The sequence below is a fragment of the Melanostigma gelatinosum genome, assembly GCF_949748355.1.
Source record: "Melanostigma gelatinosum genome assembly, chromosome: 1".
Lineage (NCBI taxonomy): Eukaryota > Metazoa > Chordata > Actinopteri > Perciformes > Zoarcidae > Melanostigma > Melanostigma gelatinosum.
The window spans coordinates 29412150-29427665 of NC_136634.1; the positions used below are offsets into that span (position 1 = coordinate 29412150).

The 15516-nt window shown below is 41.9% G+C and overlaps 1 protein-coding gene across 1 annotated transcript in view; it reads left to right on the top strand.

Annotated features, from left to right (window-relative positions):
* Positions 1-15516, top strand: part of agbl1 (AGBL carboxypeptidase 1) — a 174828-nt gene that overhangs the window by 116546 nt on the left and 42766 nt on the right. The window contains exon 21 of the mRNA XM_079273586.1: positions 3555-3735. Coding sequence (XP_079129712.1) covers positions 3555-3735 — 181 coding nt within the window. The remainder of the gene's footprint in view (positions 1-3554; positions 3736-15516) is intronic.

Consider the following 15516-nt stretch of genomic DNA (forward strand, 5'->3'; position numbering starts at 1 on the left):
AATCCCATACTCCTTATAAATTCTAAGCAGGTTACGCATATGTGGAAGAAGTGTGCTGTGGACCGATGCTATTCTCCCACAATGCAATGTGCAAAGGAAATGGTGAAGCTGTGAAACTATTACCTCAAGCAAACGTTGTGCCGTCCCTGTGATTAGTTTGCTTGGTCGGTGACGTTCTAAAATCGCAGTTTGTTTGACACCTAATGGAGAATGTATCATCATCTGTTAAGTATGCTTATTAAACTGCAAAAACAGTTAACTATAAAGACATACAACAATAACATGTAACATTTGTTTAAAATCCATTCCAAGGTTGTTGAAGCAACCCTTTGAATATTGCAATACAGAAATTGCCTAACTTCAAATGAACATTTTGAAATGTCAGATATGTCTTCAACACTTGAAGAACTTACAGTTCTTTTTTTGTCTCGCAGGAAGAGCGTTTTATAAAGTAAAAGAAGAAATAGCAAAAAAATATATATGTTAAAGCAGCAGCAGAGCGAGGTTTTGTACACGGGCACATTTTCATCCCAATAAAAAGAGACAGACAGAAATACTGTACGGTTGGTCTATCGCAGCCTCTGGTATCACCTCTAAAATATTTTTCTAGTCTTTTATTAGTGTGTGTTTTTTTTACACCAAATCACAAAGCAATCGCTGTGAGCCAACCATTGTATCACATTGTAGTACTACAATGTTGTTGCTTTCTTTCCAGGTGTGAAATTGAGGCAAAGACACCTTTCTGGGGGGAACAAAATGCATGTGGGGATTTACCCAAAGTGGTGATGACAGCACAGCACACACACACAGACAGACACACACACACACACACACACACACACAGCGCTCTGTGGGCGGGATGTGACATCACCTGCATTCAAACATGTCCTGTGTGAGATGCAGCTGCTCTCACAATACCCTCAGGACGGGGCCACCATTAGTGAATACAAATGAAAGATTTCCACATTCATCAAAGGATATTAAATTGTGGGTTCTCCATGAAAGCCAAAGATGAAAACTAAAGAGTAGAAAAAGAATAAGACTATTTCAACATCCATATTAATCCAGTTTTGAAGCTCTTAACTCATAGGCAAATCCATGATGAGGAGAAGCAAATGTGACACCCATCTCACTATCTGCAACTAATGTTCCAACACTTCTAAGTCCATTGTACCAGACTCCATTGCCGTTATAACCAATATAGAGCAATAAGCCAATGGTAATGAGCCTGAACCGGCTGCAGGCCCGTAGTGATGTGGGACGCCTCGTCTGCTGCACCAGTGAGCTGTAGGAGGCTGCGAATCTCTGCAGCGGAACAAGGGGGACCGGGAACATACCAGTGGTTTAAAGTCATAGACTGTATAAAAGAAGTGGACGTAGTCACTGCAACGTCATCCAATGGTTTGTGGACCACGGTTTTGAAGTTTGGCATTTTGGCAGTCGCCTTCTTGGTATTTTGAGGCCAACACTTACCACGGCTGTGTTTGAAACCGTGCATAAAGTATGAGACGTGAGCTTACTGCACAAACTCAACTGCCCCACAATGCATCGCGTCTGGGTGCCTTAAGACCGGTCGTCAGTTGTGGGAGACTTTGAACCAGCCTATAAGCTGTTAATGTTTCACTTCATTGTGGGATAATTATTCTGTCAAGCAAGAAAGTAAGGATTTAGATAGGCAACATGTAGTATGCAGTTAGAATGTGATTTTGAACACAGCCCATGTCTAAAGAAGTGTGAGGAGCTGGAAGAGCAAGGCCCATCAGTGCCAAGTACCGTTAGCACAACAAATGCTAAAGTAATAGTTTGCGCTAGCACTAGGCAGCTAGCTTGGTTAACAAGGTGCATCCGTAGTTCAGGTTAACTTTGATATTAGTTGGGATGCTTATTTTGGCAACCAAAAAGCGTTTCTCTCAAAGCGGCCGTGCCCTTAATTATGTAAAACTTTATATCATTTACATAATTTAATGTCATTAGCACGAGCGAGTAACACACACATTCACAGCCCATAAAGTTGTCATGAACGGAGATATTAGCTAAAGAGACCAAAACCTTCTTTTTTGTTCCAGGCACCATTTTCGGTTAAGTTGGGCATTTTAACATGGCGTTCAGACTCCATTTTTGAGCCAGCCTCAAGTGGCCATTCAAGGAACTTCAGTCGGGGTTTCCATTAATTACCATATGATAGGAGAATCTATGATCATGAAAATTACTGTAACAGTGTTTTTATCCTTCATCTAGCTACAACAAAGACTTGTCTTTTATAGAAAAATCACAGTTCATTACAACTTTGTTTCTTTTTTGGAGCAACTTTTGGGTTATGGTTATGGGTGATTTGTCCAAAACAAATGTAATGCGTGAGGAACGATGTTTCCCTCGAAACGTAATTGGCAATGCAGTTTTGTTGGATAGGAAAGTCATTTTTAGGCCATTAGGCCATTGTCTATCCACCTGTTGCTGATTCAGACACCATTTCCCGAAATATCTCCCCAATAGCAGACTGACATAGAGCTCAAACAACCCTGACTGATCACACGCTCTCCCATCTGTTGAGATGCTATCTGCAAAATGTTTGCATTCCAATGTCTGACACTCAGACATGTTATGTATGACCCTTGCACAACCTTACAATTATCACATGTGGCTTCTGGTAGACGACATAATTGCCCATCTGTCACCATCGCCGCCGGAGTTTAATAGATTGTTGTGATGGCCATGGAGGACACGGCATGTATGTGTGTGTGTTGAAATATATTTGTGTAAAATCAATCATGTCCATAATTTGAAATGTATCCATGTATATTCATACTGTGATATTGGCCCGTATCATTGTCATATGTTATTCACGTCACTGAGACAGGGAGTCTAGTATAAGTAGTCTGAAGATGGGGGGTGGGGGGGGGGATGACGTAGATAAACAAGTAGGGCAAGATTTCTAGTTTCTCATCAAAAAACCACAACAACTGTAATTATAATTTCTCAACTTACAAAGCATACAATTATTATGCTCTCCTCAAAGCCACCAGACTCAAGTCAGACAACAGTAATTTTACCTCGCTGACGATGGGAACACACTTCATTCAAACAGAAACAAAATGAAAAATGATTAAAACCACTGTTCCAACGATCACCAACTCGGCTTTGGTCGAAGTAAACCCTTATTTCACTGAGTTAGATGTAAAAGAAACAGCCGTTACATGCCCTCCTCAAAGCTACGAGACTCCGTTGACAGAAATTTTAAGTAGTAAGTCATTTTAAGTAGCTGAAAATAAATAAATAAATAAAAGTCATCACAACAGACTGTTAGTATTTTCGCTGTTCCAACATTCACCAACTGAGAGAATGAATATCTAACAGATGTAAAAAAAAAAAGAACTGACTTTTCTCTGTTTTCTAACTCAGTTTTCCGGTCGTTGGTGACGTCAAAAGATGTCACTTATTTTTAGCAGGTTTTAAAAAATAAAATGCACATATGCGCACATTTTGGTAGGAAGAGTGACTGAACAAGATTCTGACGCTCCCCACTTACTGCGCATCATGTCTCTGTCTCCATCCAGGGAATCGTCCCTATATCATGCTAACAGGCCGAGTCCATCCCGGTGAGTCCAATGCCAGCTGGGTGATGAAGGGCACCCTGGAGTTTCTGTGCAGCAGCGACCCGGTGGCCCAGAGTCTGAGGGAGGCCTTTGTCTTCAAGCTCATCCCCATGCTCAACCCGGACGGAGTCGTCAACGGCACGTGAGTGGGAGGCATGAGCAAGACTTTACTCGTTTAACAAGCATTCGAAGTGCCAGTGCCTCCTCTGCGCCTAAACCCTAAAAAAGTACCGTACTTTTTGGAATATAAGCAGATACTTTTTACCCCACGCCTTGAGGCGTCGGCTTATAGTCTGGTGCGATTTATATACGGATTTTTCCGTAGCTTTCCTCCGCCAACACATTTAACATGAATATTGTAATGTTCCACTTACGAGTCGGAGACAGGGTCCTTGCAAGGGGTTTATTCACAGAAACCGTCGCTCTTATTGCTGAGCAACTCCCTCGAACATTATCCGGAAAGTGTGTTTTCCACAATAACAACCACAACTTCCGGTTCCGGTCTAACACAACAGTTACTAGCTCCCGACACAGAACAGTTGCTACCAGCAACTACCAGCAACTACCATCAACCCCTCTGCACCAGCTGTTACTGACAGGGTCGCTACAATATGGATGAAGTACCTTTGACGTTTGACCTACCTCTCACTAGGACTGTGTCGAGAAGAGTTGAGCTCACAGAGAAAGCCGCCTTGGATACATACTACACGATCAGGGGAAGGTCAGGATATAAAAATCATAAAGCATATACTCAGAAATCAATAGTTAAAGTGTAATCGAAAGATAAAGTGTATGATCGTTACATAACGAATGTTTAATACATAGTGATTTAACAAATGTAAACCTGATAATAATAATAAGTGTATCTGAGTATAGTGCAGTCTGAGTGTAGAAAGTACGGAGAAAGAGGAAGTGAGCTGAGTGCAGGCCTTAAGAAAATAACGGCTGCAGAGAGAAGGAGAGAAAAATCTAATAAGTGTTTTAAAAGCAAGCACGTGCTGAATAAAGCGATTAACAACTGTAACTGATTATAATAACTGTAACTGATTATAACAACTGTAACTGTGATTATGATAACTAATCTGTGTTAGAAATGTGTGAGTGTAGGAAAAGGGGAAGTGCAACAGATGTTGAACACCCAGACACGCGCAGAGCTGATTAAGTAAGCGCCCAGACAGGGAAGTTGGGGTGATTTTGTCATGCACACACACACCAAATGTAGGCACTTTTGAAGCACATGCACCAAATCAATGATGTCATGTTAATCATGGGCTGAGGGAGGACGTGTTGGGGAAGAGGGGGGAGAGACGCGAGAGGCAGCCCAAAAGTGTTATAAAAGAAGTAACTTGCAAACAGCAAGACGGGATTTCTACACGAGCCGTCCAGACGCTCTGAGAAGAAGATACAGACGATCGCAACTGAAGTATTCGACTTCGTCTCTGTTCACGGAAAGAAGACTGCTGTTCGTGGACAAAGAATTGAAAGACGGAGATTTTCCTCTCCCCACTGCTCGACTTTAACAACTGAACAACGGAGGAATGCGGCAGTCCTAGAAAGACTTTGTACTGAGCCTTGAGGACTGTTGGCCGAACTCCGCTGCGAGAGCAGGAGGACCGAGGGTCTGGCCAGACCTTCGCTCCTAACAACTTCAAAAGAACCTTTTCATCGCACCTTTGGAAATCCAGCTCCAACAGAGCCGTCTCGGCATCTAAAACCAATGAGTATAATCTAAGAAGAAAATTAAAGTAACGAATCAAGTGTAGTAACATTTTATGTGAGCTGTAGCTTAACCCTTGCTAACTAACTAAATATAACCTGCAATAAATATCTAATCTGCATTTAAAGTAAATTTCTCAAGTGCATTTATTTGCTCAAGTAGTAAAAGTTCCTCGTGGCAGTAAAAAGTTAACTCCATTGTATGTCTAACAACTGAGTTCTGTAAGGTTATCCTAGAGACCGAATCCACTTAACAATCCCTTACGGTTTTAGAAGTAATCCTAGCCGTTAAAACCTAACCTGGCATTTACCAAGAGCACGGATCCAGAAGAGGGAAGCTGCCATAACCGACGCGACTGGTAGGAGCGCCCGGGGTCAGGGTGGCGCCTCGGCCGAGTGCACTCAGACCGGAGGAAGCAGGGTAGACGTCTGGAGTAACGGCAGTTAGAAGAGCCAGGCGAGTTCCCTCGCAAGAACACCAGCTCGACAATCTTTTAATAGAGAGCTGAGTCAGTAAGTAGTCCTGTATCGGGCCAGAAGTACCCCAGGAACTGTTAACAAAAAAGGTTGAACGGAAAGATGCTTTCAACAGTACATGTCCGACTCGCTAGCTTCTAAGCTAATTTTAACATTACCGCGAATGGGGAAATGCTAACCGGGATTCGCATTCGCGAATATATAATATATCTTCGTACATCTTTTCATGCAGACAGACTAAGGTCTCTCACGGCTACCAAATGAAAAGCAATGAGGCAATAACTGTTGTTGCTCATAGCTCTGAATAGCTGTTGTGCCAGCAGCAACTGGCCAAGCCAGTTAGCCGTAAATGCTATTCAGAGCTACGAGCAAGGTAGACACGCTGCATGAGAAGAGCAACTTTTTCTCAAGTCTGCCAGTGGATCATAACAGCGTGGAGCAGTGTGAAAGAATCCACCATCACCAACGGGTTCCGAAAGGCTGGACTGCTGTGAGATGAGGAGGACAGCGCAATGAGGAGGACAGCGCAAGCTCAGGGGCGGATTTGCCTCGGGAGCAAAGTGACACTGAGGGTGCAGACGAAAGACGGACTGAGTGCAACGAAGCAATTCTGAGGCTGTTTAATTCCGACACTGAAGAAGAGGACTTCAATGGTTTTAGTGCACAGGAGGACGATGGTGACAGCGATCAATAGCGATCCTGTGTCGATCCAGCCACTTTCCGGCTCGGATCAGAGGGATTACCGGTACCGTACGCCACTTCCCGGCTTGGACCTGTGCGGAGCGCGTGGAGACGCCTACTAGTTGACTTATTACCGTTTTTTCCAGTTTTTTCCAGTTCTACAAAACTTGTTCAAGAGTTTTTTTGTGTGCGTGTTTTAGAGTGAAAGAAATAAATCATCTTGGTTTGCAATATAACTCTGCTGTCCTGAGTCTGCATTTGGGTCCTTGAACACACCACATCATGAACCGGTAGGTATGTCTGTATGAAGCATGAAAAGATATACGGTACAAAGGTGGATACAAAGATATATTATTTTCTCTAATGCTAATCACTAATGCTAATCGCTAATACTAATCGCTAATGCTAATCGGGCTAATGCTAATGCTAATCGCGGGTAGCATTTCGGCTTATAGTCCGATGTCGCTTATATAAGTAAATATTCAGTTTTCTTCTCAAAATTAGAGGGTGAGGCCTATATACCGGTGCGACTTATAGTCCGGAAAGTACGGTAATAGTTCAGTCAGTCAACACATGTCGCATAGATCATTATGTGAATGTAGAATACACTGTTAATGACCTCGTAACTCCTCACGAGGAAGCAGGACAAAGTTTGCCATGATTAAAAAGGGTGTATTGGATATGTTTCAGTGAGAGGGGTACAAAATAAAAAATACAAAAATGCCACAGATCGCTATGTGCTCCATCACAAAGTATCCCACACACTGCAATGAAATGCCCTCATGTGCTGTGTGTTCGGCACGTGTTGGACATTCACATGAGATCACTGCTGAGTGTTTTACAGCCAGTCTCCATTGGACAACACGTTCTGTCTCTCTCTCAGGTTAATTCTCTGCATTTGTCCGGTGTTGATCTGTGCAAAGCTTCACTCCTGTGGCCTTGTTTTCTTTTCTTCTTTTTTTCTAGTTCCATTTAGTAATTAGTCTCCACTGTGACTCTGGGAAACCTGTTCCATTTATTTGTAACTCATTAGCCCTGCATTAAAAATATACTTCAGCATTAACAACTTCTGAAAGCTGCCAGAACTGCAAGAATTTAAGCTCCTACAATGAACACCTTTGTATTTATTTTTTGTTTTTTAAACTTAATTGTTTGAATGCTGTTAAGCATTATTAAGCTTTTAGCAACTTTATTTTTGAATGGGATGTCTATGGAGAAGATTTTCAAATCCTCTTAAACTTCTTCAACTTTCAAATCCTTTCAGCTACAGACACCATTTCAACTTTCAAATGTTGAGAAAACCCTGAACTATTGCCGCATAATTCAGCTTTCCGATATCTTCTAACCTTTTGGAACTGCAGCAATTTAACTTTTATCATTTTTCAGCCCTTTTCTGACTTTATAATGGGTGTGTATTGCGCAGCTTAGAGTGCGTGATGTCACCGCTAGAGTGAAGAGCAGCTTGAGATTCTTGTGAAAAAAACATTTGTGTTTTGCCACTGTGTCCACAATCTTCACTCTTCATGTATAATTTCTGGATGTAGAAGTAGCTAATATTGTCCTTGTAGAAAAATTACTGTAGAATCCCACAGATTTCCGCATTTGACACGGAAGCCGTTATTTGAGAGGAAAACCAACTTTCTGCTCCATAGAGACCAATGTTAAATTTTGCTTCAAAAACATCTTCCACAGAACACGGTACTCCATTTCTAGATCGCCAGTTAAGCCACATTTTTTAAACTACAGACACAATTTTTACAGGATCTGTTTCTCAAGTCATCCTTCCTCTCAATTATTAATATCGGAGCAATAGGAGCTACGGTTATGGGAGTTTTGATGATTTGTTTGAGAGGTGTTTCCCTGTTTTATCTCCATGAAATGGCTTCAGGCACACAGGTGTTCGCGATTGAGCCAATTAGTGATGTTGATAAACACACAGACTCACAGACACACTCGCACATACACTCCTCTCCCTCTCTCTCTCTGTGTCTCTCATACAGTCACTCAGGTCTTAGGGATCTTTAGAGGTCTTTCCCCCCACCTCCACCCCACACACACACACACACACACACGCCATTTTAAAATAAAAGCCCCACAGAATGAATCCTAACTGAAATGCTTGTGAAGAGCCTGTCATTTAATTACCGGTTTGTGTTTATCGAACATTATGATTCTGTCTCCTCTCCCCTTCTCCCCCACACCCCATTTCAAAATAAAAGCCCCAGAGAGTGAATTCTAACTGAACTGCTTGTGATGAAGCCTGTCATTTAATAACCTGTTCATCTGTGTCAAACATGATGATTATGTCTCCTCCCCCACCCAGTCCCACCCTTTCAAAATAAAAGCCTCATGGATTAACTGTATTTCAACGTTGAGCTCAAAATTTGGCTTTTTTGTTGAAATAATGAATGCTCTCACTAATACTGCGACAACTACTACTACTGCTGCTAATATTTCTAGTATTACTGCTACCATAAATAGTTTTACTACCACTACTGCTATTACTACCACTACCACTACTATTATTACTTATACCAAAACTGCTACTACTGCTACTACCAGTACTACTACAGCTATTAGTATGACTGCTACTCGTACTACTACTACTGCTACTTCAAAAACTGACTTTACTATTTCTACTACTACTGTTATATTAAATACTACGACCACTACTACAGCTATTACTACAACTACTGATACTACTACTTCTACTTCTTCTAATTACTAATACTTCGACTACAACTTCTACTACTACTGCTACGACAAATATCACTACTGCTACAACTAGTACTTATTCAAATGCTACTAATACTTATACTGCTAATAATACTTCTACTACAACTATACAACTTCTACTACTACTACTATTACAACAAATATCACTCCCGCTAGAATTCTTTTAAGCTACAGAAACCGTTCGAATATCAAAATGTTCAGCTCTTTCAGGAGAGGTGTGATATGACTTCATATTTGTAATCTTTCAACTTTTTGAATTATTAAGCTTTTTGCAATTTTTTAAAAGTTGGATATCTATTTTCAGCAATGTTTTTGAGATTCATTTCAGCTTTCAGCATTCCAACGCATTTTCAGCAGGAAATGCATTTTCTAGTTAACATTGTAAATGGAAACAAAACTACTTATGTTTCGGCAACAAAGTTTATTTATTTATTTTTCAGGGACAATTCATACTAATTAACAGTTACACTGTAAGTGAGCCAGAGTTAGCCAGACAGGCTAATTTCCATCTGCTGTCCCTGGCCAGATGTTTCAAGGCAGCCTAAAATAACAAAATCTCAAATTGAAACGGAGTTAAAATTCATAGAGAAACAGACAGCAACATAAAAAAAGTTGCTTTGTTAGGTTGAGTTAAACATCAAGGTTTGGTATGTTATTTTTTGGCGACGGAGTGCCCACCTCAGTATCTCGGGGTCTTGTTCACGAGTGAGGGTAAGATGGAGCGGGAGATTGACAGGCGGATCGGTGCGGCTGCAGCAGTAAAGTGCTGCACCGGACCGTCTTGAAGAGGGAGCTGAGCCGGAAGGCAAAGCTCTCAATTTACCACTCGGTCTACGTTCCTGCCCTCACCTATGGTCACCAACTCTGGCTCGTGACCGAAAGAACAAGGTCGCGGCTACAAGCGGCCGAAATGAGTTTCCTCCGTAGGGTGGCCGGGCTCAGCCTTAGAGATAGGGTCAGGAGCTCGGCCATCAGGAGGGAGCTTGGAGTCGAGCCGCTACTCCTTCACGTTGAAAGGAGTCAGTGTTGAGGGAGAAATCTCCTCACAATGAAAGTGGAGCAGGCCAGCACACGTGGACTGATATCATTTCAGTCACACGGCGCTAAAAACGTTACCGAAACGGATTTACAATTATAAGGAATTTAATTCCACTGATGCAAGTACGATTACAGTTAAACATTGGAGTACATACTGCTATGAAATATTAAAACAATAAAACCCCATTTGCAAAAAACTCTACTCAGCTCCTCAGGTATAAAACACGTCTGTCGTCCGAGGGCCTTCACACGAGAGAGAAAAAGGCTTTAAATTAAACCACCCACATCTGTTGGAAACACCTCCTCTTCCGTTTATCCCGATTCCTATTGGCTAACTTCCAGGAGTGTATTCGCCTGTCTTCACATCTCTCTCTCTCCTGAGCAGCTAACACATTCAATGATTGTCAGTTATTGTTTAATCCCGTCTATAATAATCCTTCAGTATGAAAGTTAAACTTCTGCAACTTGGCAGAAGCTTCATGTCTTTTAGCTACTATTCCTACATCACTTTATGTTTATCTTAATTATGCATTCCCAAAACCCTTATGATTATGACTAATTATGAATTATTAATTATGAATTATTAAACACTTTTATTATATCTACTAACTACAGTTTTTTGCTCAAATTTCTTACAATTCCCCCCTAACTCACAGTTCACTGTGAGTTAGCTACTCAAATGTAGTTAGTTATTCAAATGTCCCTGGAGACCTCCCCCCTACTCAATCCAGGGAGAGGCTCCCTATCTATCTAAACAGAGGCAAACAATTCATGCATACAGATATCATTTCAAGTATTCCTGTTCAGTCCGTTTCAAAATCGAATGCGTTGAAAATCACTGCCTTCCATGTCTTGGGGCTGGCAGGATCAGGATACAGCCTGTAGGCTAGAGAACACATACTGAGAAGCCTTGACTGTTCTTTTACACTTGACAAAATTACATTTCTTAATCTTTACACCCTAAAATCCCCTTATAACCCAATTAAACAAAAAATAAAATCTCACAATACTCATCCAAAACAATCCGTCTATTTCCCAAATTTCCAACATCTCACCGGATGTTTTAGAAGTCCATCTGGGCCTTTATCAGGTCCTTCAGGATCTCCGAGAGGATGGTCAGGAACCGCTTGTGAAGTTCCGCTATGGCACCGCTGGTGGCCTCATCTAGACTGTGGCCATCAGAAGCTCCAATTCGTCCTCATACTCGACACATAACTGGTTGCCCTGGACTGGTGTCTGGCTCATCGTTGAAGCAATAAACCCCTGTAGAAGTCCACGGATGCAAGGGAACCCCCATCCACAGACAACTAGGAGGCCTACGACGACAGCACACAGAGTAATTACGATTGACAAAAATGTATGTTTCCACTGGCCAAACATACTTCCCAACCAGTCGGTGAATGGATTCGTGACACCAGAGTTCTCCGCTAGCTCTTGGCTGAGTGCTGTCAGTCCCTCCAGAGCCCTGGTCACCGATCCATCAGGAGCTGTGTTATTTGGAATGAAAGTACAGCACGCAGTCCCAAACATCTGGCAAACGCCACCTTTCTCTGCTAAATCATATCTAATGCCATTCTGTTCTGCAAGGTCATTAAACTAGTCTTCGCCAGCTGTGCATGCAGTCCTGATATGGCGTCCCTGGTGAAGTTTACAAAACGCTGTTGGTTATAGTAAATGTAGTTGATCCAATCGACATTTTTATTAATCATCACCCTCTGAGAGAAAACAGATTCAAAATCTGCTGCTATTTGATTTTTGGCTTGAAAGTCGTTAGACACCCCCTTTGGCACTCTTATGACATCTTATGTACACTTGGTCATCAAAGGCTCCCTTCGGGCCACCGGCATCTCTTTTGGATCTTCTGTTAGCATGTGGGCGTGGAGAGATGAGTTCTCTATAAGTTGCATCAGTGACAGGCAAGATATAGAATGACAATATAAGTTGCACCAACGCACATCTACCTGTCCAATCTTTAGGCAGGATTGGATATATGGTTCTTCCTCCACACCACCACCATAAATCAGCTCTAGGTGCTGTCTGTCTTAACACACTGTTATATAGATAGTCGCTAGCATTGTGACTGTGGCTACAATTTGCTATAATTTGCAATAATACTACCTACATTGGGCCCCTTAGCTGTATCTGAGACTATACAATCAAATGGACCCTCTGTAACCTTGAACAGAGGTGGGGTATTATATTCTACAGGTGGGTAATCCCAGTGTAGCCCCTGACAAGTGTGATGGAGGGGCAAAGTGTCATCAGTAAACAGAGTTAAAATACAACTAAATTCAGGACTTAGGAGTCTGAATCTTGAAGGAACTGGTGTTGCTAGGGGTCTAGGTCCTGAACACACAATACAATCTGTACTTCTCCTTGAAGCCGTATATTGTACCCACCATAAATTCCCATCTGCCATTCCAGTTTCCAACCCCCGGTACCTCATTCTCTGCGTCAGTCGTATGTCGAACCTGGTCTTTTTGACAGGCTTAACAATAATCCTAATGAGCCCTTGTGGGGCAGGACTATCAGTAGTTGCCTTTCCCTGTACTATGTAAAGTCCTCAGTCAGTCAATTTTGGGTCTGTTAAGGTAAGTCTTAAAGGATTACATCTACCCACCCCCTTTGTACACATCACAGGCATAATATGATAACAGCTTCCCATACTTATGTGTGGCGGGCCCACACTGGTCAGTTATGATGCACAAGGTTTTGGACATCCAACCGTAGGTGTGTTCATACTTGGGACAGGAAACTACTTCACAGAAGTCGAACTGGACCGTTGATGTTGTACCTTCTTTGAACATAAGAGTGAGAGTTACATTTTCATACGAGAGTGTCGTCAGAGAAGCCTCTCTACGTGGTCTAAGATCGGTTTGATTAGCTACTGAGGCTAAATGTCGAATCTTGATGTAGTCATGCATGTGTTCTGGTTCCTGTCTGTGGTTAATTCCCCATACTAAGAGGGAAACTACTGAAATCAGGAAGAAAATAATTACAGACTTCCATAACCCACTGAACCTAGAGTCTCCTACAGGACGCCCTCGCTTAAACTGTGGGGGAAACGTCATCTTCAGTACTGTCTAAACCCCTCTTTTGAGGTGTCTTTAGCTTCAAATTTTGCCTGTTTGATGTTCAATCCTGTCTCTGCGAGTGTCTCACTCGTTACCTTCGCTGCTGCACAGTGAGTGAGGTGGTGCCAAGTCGCTCCCATTTTACCTTTTCTGCGTGTGAGGTTGCCAATACTACCTCCCATGGACTGGTCCACCTTGGTTCACTCCACCTGCGCTCGTGGACTTTTATCCACACCAGACTGCCTGGTGACACGTCAGCCTGCTTCCTTTCGTCAGCTGCTGCTTCTGCGTTTGTCACCTGAGAAAACAAAACTCGGCTCATGTTAGTTAGAGCTCCCGTATATTTCTCAATTTCTAGAGTTAGCAAGTCTAGGCTAGGACCTATCACTGAGTTAGAGGACTTGGATTGTGCTGTATTTAAATTCAAAGTTGTGGTTTATCATGACGTTATTAAATCTCAAAAATTGTGAGTAGCACCTTTACTGAAAACTATTCTAAATGTGGATCTACAAAAAATGTTTGACACCTTACCATAAATGTTTGACACCTTACCATATCCCCCCTTCACCTCGATATCTCTGCTGTAAGGGATCACATGGCAACCATCTATGTATCTTGGCTATACACTGAACCTCCCCATGGTCCTGGTGACAGCATGGGCATCTGTTGATGTCTCACGGGAGGAGGTCCAGATGGACCTGGTCGTAGGTACTGCTGATGTTGTGGTGGGAACGGAGCATGTTGTGGTGGTGCATTGGGCTGTCTTCCTCTTCTTTTATGTGGGCAATCTCTCACCCAATGACCTTCTCTCCCACATACGTAGCACACTCCTTTACTTACAAGACCCCCATGCCCCCCTTTATCGTTACCTCTCCCTCTGTTGGATGCACCACTTCTGCATCGTGGTGGGGGCTGATTGTACACCACCGTGGAGGCTGGTACTGCTGGATTTTGTTGCTCCTGGGCTTCTGCTGCTATCATCTGTTTCTTGGCCTGAAATTTTCTATTTAATTCTCTGTCGACCTCTGCTACTTGCAGTTTCAGCAGTCGCCGCTGCATTCTCTTTATATCCTCGTCTTCTTTACTTTCTGCTCGTCTTTCCTCTATCTGCTGTTGCAAATCTTTTCTGATGCGTTCTACTTCTCTTACTCCACATTTTAGTCTTCTTACCAGTTCTCCTACTTCCTTCCTCTGCTTCTTTAATGTAAACATTATGCAGCCTAGGAGTATTCAAATGTGTGTATTAAATGTGCACGCTTGTCATCACATGAATCAAAGTCAACTCACCCTCTGTGCTGTATTGTGTGCGGCCGTTGACTCCAAAACTGGGATCCACTGCTCCACTTCCCAGATCTGGATCCACTCAACCACGCACCTTGACTAAAACAAACACAAAACTGCCCAAAGTTCAGCAATAAATGTTAGCATACGTCTGTAGTGTAAGAGAGGTCAACGATCTCTCAAATATGTTTGCGCCGTCCGTGTCAAAATTGATTCTTAGGAACGATGTAAAATAGTAATTGACCAAAATTAGTCAATACTGGATATGTGAAGGAATCTCGAATCCAAAATTGAAGTTAGAATTCCGAAATCAAATCTAAATCAGAATCAAAATCACAATCCAGTTCCAAATCGGAATTCGAAAGGTTTAAAATTGGAAGTAAAATGAAATTAAAAAACAATGAATAATTAATCAATTAAATATTAAATTCAACTTTAAAAAATCAATAACTGTCTTCAAAGATATTCAATCAGAAATACCAATGCAAGTCAAACTGTTGAACTGCACTTACACTCTGGTCTGCAAAATAATGAATCTCATTTACTAATGAATCACAATTAAGTTCAAGAATTGAAGAAGCACAACTGAAACCATTAATCTTTGTTAAAATGCTGAATTAAAACCAAAGTCAACAACTAAAGTTATAATGCTTAATTAAAACTAAGGTCAGGATATAAGCTCACAGCTCTTAGACAATGAATCTCTGAAAAATTCACAGATTCTAAATACTTATTACCATTATCTAGCAGTTACTCCTATCTAGCAGTTACTCCTCCTGGCCGCTAGTTGGTTTTCTGGCGTTTTATCCTTCTTCTACGCTCTTCTCGCCGACAGGAAGTTATCCTGAAACTGGTTGTTTTGGTAACGGATATGCTAACCGCTATGCTAACGACAAAAACGGAGCTTCTAATAAAGCATA